Consider the following 5,823-nt stretch of genomic DNA (forward strand, 5'->3'; position numbering starts at 1 on the left):
TGATACTTAGCAATTCCTGTCTAAACCGCGTGGTCGTTTTATATGATCAAATACTCGAGGACAAATAATTCATTGCACAACTAAGAAAGCTCAGATTACTAAAAAATTAAATCATTAATCTTTTTTGCTATACGTTCCTATATTTTGTTGTTACAATGAAATTCAATGCTTTAAAGAAGCTTTGAAAAGCGATCTCCTCTTATTTATTAAGAACCTCATATTTGTATAAATATACAAACATAAAGAAACAGAAATAATTATTTCAACATTTTAGATCATAGTTACATTTGTTAGGGGCGTTTGTATTTAAATTTGCTTTAAATCCAGAAATTATAAATACTTGAAAAAATTATCGAAGGAAAAACGTAACAAATAATTGTACGTATCTCACTGAAATATAATAGCAAACATATAAGGAATACAATATACGTTTAAAGAGTTTTGATAGCTTCATCTTTGATAGAAAACTGCTTGAGTTCTCACACAAGCATCGTTGCACTCTGAAACTAAACGATTAAAACAATTTTATCTTTATAAAATAAATTTTAATTATAAAACAAAAATTTGTATTTTTACCACCAATCGGTTGATAATGTAGGTATTTCTCCTTGGCGACACTCCGCTGCGACTTCTGAACATTGTTCGTATGTTGCAAATTAACCGCGATTGCATCATAATTAGAATTTCTCATTTCTATCATATTCTGTGCTGGAACATGTACTTTGTACACGTTCGAAGAATCTTTAACGCACTGAATATTCGAATGACATTCCGGTTGATACAAAACTACCTTCCTAGGATGCGAACATTGCTCGAACGAGACGTTTGAACGAGCTAAATTTTGCTCTTTAACGTACATTACTTTGTCCTGTTCACATGTTGGTATAATTATCACATTTTGCGAGGTTTCTTGGGGATATGACACAACGCGATAATTAACCTTCGGATTAGTCGATTCCGCGTTATCAACAGAGGTAACGCAATTATTAGCTTGCATATATATCGGGATCTTTTGAACCTTCGAGTCATTATCGAAGGCCAAATACTTGGCCGGTTGTTCCTCCAGCAGCACAGTATTTTCGACGCACTGATTGTTGGTAAAGTTGATATGCGAGTCGCGTTCCATCATGGGCAATATCTGTAAATTTTGTACACCTTTAAGTATACCAACATCAGCTACGTCCTTCTGATAAAAATGTCCACTCTGTACTGTTCTAGGTTTCTGCGTTTGAGGCGGTACGTTATAGTTGGGACAATTTTGCGCGCTACTCTGATCTTTGCACTGATCCACTACCACGTAATAAACGTGTTGATCCTTGTTATAGCACTGTTGACTGTTCTTACATTGTTGATGACACTGTACTTTTTGTAGCAACAGTTTCTCGCAGGCAACGGGCTCCTGTTGCGCGTGGTTCAAATCTTCAGAGTCCTGCGAGCAATGACGGGATCGATAACAGTTTTTCGACATTCGCTGACAATTGTGTGCCTCGCAAATATTGTTCGTGGATTTCTCAACTTGACGAGGAATGGTTTTCCTCGTTACGCAGTCTTTGGAATTGTCCACCGTGCTATCAGCTATTAAACTGTTCAAACGCAAACAGTGGCCTATATTATACGAATCCTTCTTCGTGAACATTATAGTCTTCTGAACGGGAGGATTGGGATTTTTATTGATATTATTCTGAAAAATATTGTTAATATTTTGCGGCTGTTGGTTAGAGTCCAGTTGCGAACGAGAATTCCTCCTGAAACGCATTTCATCGTCACGCAGCCTCGGCGATGCTGTTACACACTTATCTATAAATATTTCATTTTCATCGCAAGATGTTTCTAATCTCTTCATATTTTTATTCGGTCCCTTTATCAGGGGTTGTGGTGTAAAAATAACATTTTGCTTCGACGTTGCGTCTACCATCTCTCGAGATTCTTTATTAATATGCATCGATTCACTGAATAAATTCACTCGATCGTTAGCATTCAGGACATTGTTACTACCTCGTCTAAGTATTGCAGGTATGTGCTTCAGATTTTTCGTTTTACTTTGCTGCAATGTCTTTAAGTTCTGCTTTCTCAAATATCTCATTTCGTTGTTGAACAAATGTGATGTCTCTACACGTTGATTCTTCCTTCTCATCAAGGGTTTTTCAGCAATTAAATCGTTAGATACCTCAATCGTGGTTGGTACAAACAAAGTAGATTTTTCTACGTCCTTTGGCTTTTCGATTTTATTCAGGTTTTCAAAATAATTTATACCGTTGGACCTATGACACTTGAAATCGCAGAAATGATCGATCTCGAAAGATGTACAAATACGATCACTTAGTTCACTTTTATTGTCATTTTCAAGTTCGGTGTTATGTAGTTTTTTAATTTGTTCTGATTCTACAACACTGTTTACTACGGTGTTCGACGAGGTCAGTATGGAAAAATCAAATAACAAATTAGACGGGGGAACTTTGTTTCTCTTGTTCTCCAAATTGAAATTCGACTTGTTCTCGTCCTTGTTCTTTTCTAAACGAACCTGGTGTTCTGGTGCCTCGACGGACACCGACGCGAGTTCTTCATTTTGTCTATAATTGGAGGAACAATGCCCCAATTCTGAATAAAGATCATTTTGATCCGAACAACACGGAGTATTGTATTGTTTTAGCATCATGCCCCGTTTAATCATATCCTGCATAAATTTATTGTGGAACGATTCCGCATAGTTGCTTCTTAACTTTTTCTTCATAGTTGACAGCAGATCTGTAAATCACGGAAGTACTAAATTACTAATAAATACGTTAGATTCATTCATAAACTATGTTTTATTTGCCTGGATGTTAGATAAAATTCCTACTCTACGTGAAAACAATTTACTTAATTCGAATGTCGAAAAAGTGAAATAACGTACTTTCTGCATCTTGGCGCGGAAAATTCGGTTCTTCGAAATTTTCAGAACTAATTATGTTACAAAGTTTCGTATATCGACTGATCACAGAGTGATATGGACTCTCCGAGTTAATAAGTTTCGTTGTTTTTAGAGGATTCTGTAGAAATTCTACGTAATTCGACGGACCAACATTTTCTATACACTTCTTTCTGAAATAAATACATTGGTGTTGTAACATTTTAATTTACTTTCAATTTGCAATTTTTTTAATTGCAATTACCTAAAACTTACCCATTTGCTTTACCCAAAACAGGACTTACACACTCATTACCAAGAGGAGTCGGGCATAGAATATTTTTAATACTAGATTCGTGTTGTGGATCTTTTGTCTCTTTTCTGGTGTTATCTTCAACTATAATATAACTGAAAAACGTTAAAAACAAAATTAGCCTAGGAATAATTCCGAAAATTCGAGATCAATATAGTATGTAAATAAAACAAAATTATTTTTCGTAATTTTTACTTACTCTGACTTCGAATTGTAGCCGCGCAAAAGTTTCAGCATATTCCCTTGCAAGCGGGCAATACCTGACTCGTCCAAAGATATTTTCGGTTGTGCTATAAGTTACATTAATTAACTAATAGTGTTTACGGTAAAAACTTAATTGTTCAAAAAATTATATTATTCGTAATACGTACGTTTTCGTATTTCTTTTCCCACGGCGCCATTTCTATATATCCCAACTAACTGCACCGAAAACAAAAATGTTGCGTAAGATGAATATAGTAAAATCTCACGATATGTGTTTAAGAATGTATCATCTTAGTATTACTTTGTAATAGTTTCTTTTTGACTGTTAAAATTTGTTAGACTTACAGGTCTTGAGAGAAGTCTATTACATATTTTTTTCGAATTTCGCGCCTTGCCTGGATTGTTATCGATCTTTGTCTCCCTATCCTGGAATAGGATTTATTCAGCAAATAATGATCACAAACGATAAAAGAAAAGTAAGTTAAATTTTCCTAATATATACATATTCTTCTCGTATGTCCGCAAAACGATGTAAAAGCTTTATGAAATTACTTTGCCAAAACTCGCACGACTTCCGGTATTGCTGGAAAAAGTGCATTCGGTATATCACGATCGAATAAAGTTCCCATGGATAATTAATAAAAAATTAAACAGAAAATCTGTATTTATTATTATTTATAAAGTTTTTCATGATGATCAATCAATGAACTTAAAAAATATAAAGTAACAAAGAATAGTACTACTTCGCGTTTTGTTCTCGTCTTTGTTTTTTTATTCATTGATACACTTCATAAGATGCACACTTAGTTTTAATCGACGACGTGTTTATTCGACTTCATGATATTAAGTGTTAGCTAAATATTTGTTTCAATAATGTTTCAACATTTTATACTTTCTTGCACCAAACTAAGATACAGTGCTTTTAAACTTTAACATGTTTTACGTGTAATATAATTTAATATCGATTATAATCCGTGTCGATGCCCTTACGACTACAAGAAGGATTAATGACAATGTCAACTTGACAGACATAACCAAATATATTGTCGTATATCAATACATTATTGAATATTAAATGCGTCCTAGTGTATTTCTAGATTCAGTTTTAACATTAAACGAAATCTTAGTCTTGAGACAGAATGTTTAACCTCTATAAACAAAGTTTTATAACGATAAATATACATACCTTTCTTGATTTAAATATCTTTTGATGTATGGTTGTCAGTTCTCTTTTACGCTTCTTCTTTTTCGTTCTACCTTTCTGTTTATCTCGTATCATTTTTCGTCGTTCACCGTCCGAGCTGTCACTGGCCGCAGTGTCGCATATCACTTTACCCATTTCGTAATGTACAAGTCAGATTACGTTTCGAACACCGAAATCCACAAGCGTTTCGATGTTTGTTTACATTTCGTTCGCTTGCTTCGTATACGACGGCACAGTGTCACGTGCAATGAAAATATCAACGTACTTTGTCTCTGCCTACGATTTACCGAGCGATTTTTTACGTTACCACATTGAGACGCCACTGTTTTTTGCGTACTTCTGAACGAATTTACGTGTCGGTAAATAGTAACAAACGATTGCTACTATTCAGAATAAATAGACAATAGTTAAATAATTTTATTTACTATTTACAATGAATGTGTATGAAACATAATGTACAATTATTATTAACTTTAATAAATAATAATTCACTTTGCATGTAAAGAGGTCCATAAACGTCGTAGGTTTATAGAAAATTTAATTTCAATACTTCGAGTGTACAAATTTCAAGTAGTCGCTGGTATCGAAATGAAATGACCGTTTATTAAAAATTAATTTTTGCATTATTGACTATAATTATTAAACACATACGTAATTTTAAATAAAATATTATAACTCAGTTAATAAAAAAATTCTTGCTAAGAAAATATTATAAGAAAAATTATTTTTATATTTATCGCAACATTCAATTGACTAGCTTGTTAGTGCCATGTTGGTTACTTTCGAGTTGAATTCGAAAGAACCTGCGTCGTCAAGTTACAAGCTATTTTTGTTGCGTTTATGTGTGTTCACAGTGATATAGTTTATGATGGGATCTGCAGAAAAAGGCAATTAAAAGAAGACCACAGTGGTGTTTTAGCCGGTACGAGTCCCGCACTATTCCCATCCCTCTTCTAAGGAATGTTGGGTGAGTGCATTTGTTATCCAAATCTATACAGGGTGTTCGGCCACCCTTGAGAAAAATTTTAATGGAAGATTCTAGAGGCCAAAATGAGACGAAAATCAACAATACTAATTTGTTGATGGAGGCTTCGTTAAAAAGTTATTAACTACTGTTATTAAGTAGTGAATTTTTTTCTAGAAACTGGATAGGATTTCGAGGGTAGGTCTATTCACAAATAATGATTGTAATTGAACCCCACAACCGAAAATAAT

The 5,823-nt window shown here is 33.8% G+C and overlaps 1 protein-coding gene across 1 annotated transcript; it reads right to left on the minus strand.

Annotated features, from left to right (window-relative positions):
* Window positions 1-299: 299 nt before the first annotated feature.
* On the minus strand, window positions 300-4,743 carry LOC122401294. Its single transcript, XM_043403359.1, has 8 exons — window positions 4,591-4,743; window positions 3,750-3,830; window positions 3,572-3,620; window positions 3,400-3,490; window positions 3,164-3,295; window positions 2,894-3,081; window positions 577-2,745; window positions 300-506 (listed from the first exon to the last, which is right to left on the minus strand). Exons 1-8 carry the CDS (start codon window positions 4,741-4,743, stop codon window positions 451-453), a joined length of 2,919 nt encoding a protein of 972 aa, XP_043259294.1. The 3' UTR covers window positions 300-450.
* Between the last annotated feature and the right edge of the window lie 1,080 nt (window positions 4,744-5,823).

Source organism: Colletes gigas, unplaced genomic scaffold (assembly GCF_013123115.1).
Source record: "Colletes gigas isolate AHSC1104 unplaced genomic scaffold, ASM1312311v1 Colletes_gigas_Sc00023, whole genome shotgun sequence".
NCBI classification, from domain to species: domain Eukaryota; kingdom Metazoa; phylum Arthropoda; class Insecta; order Hymenoptera; family Colletidae; genus Colletes; species Colletes gigas.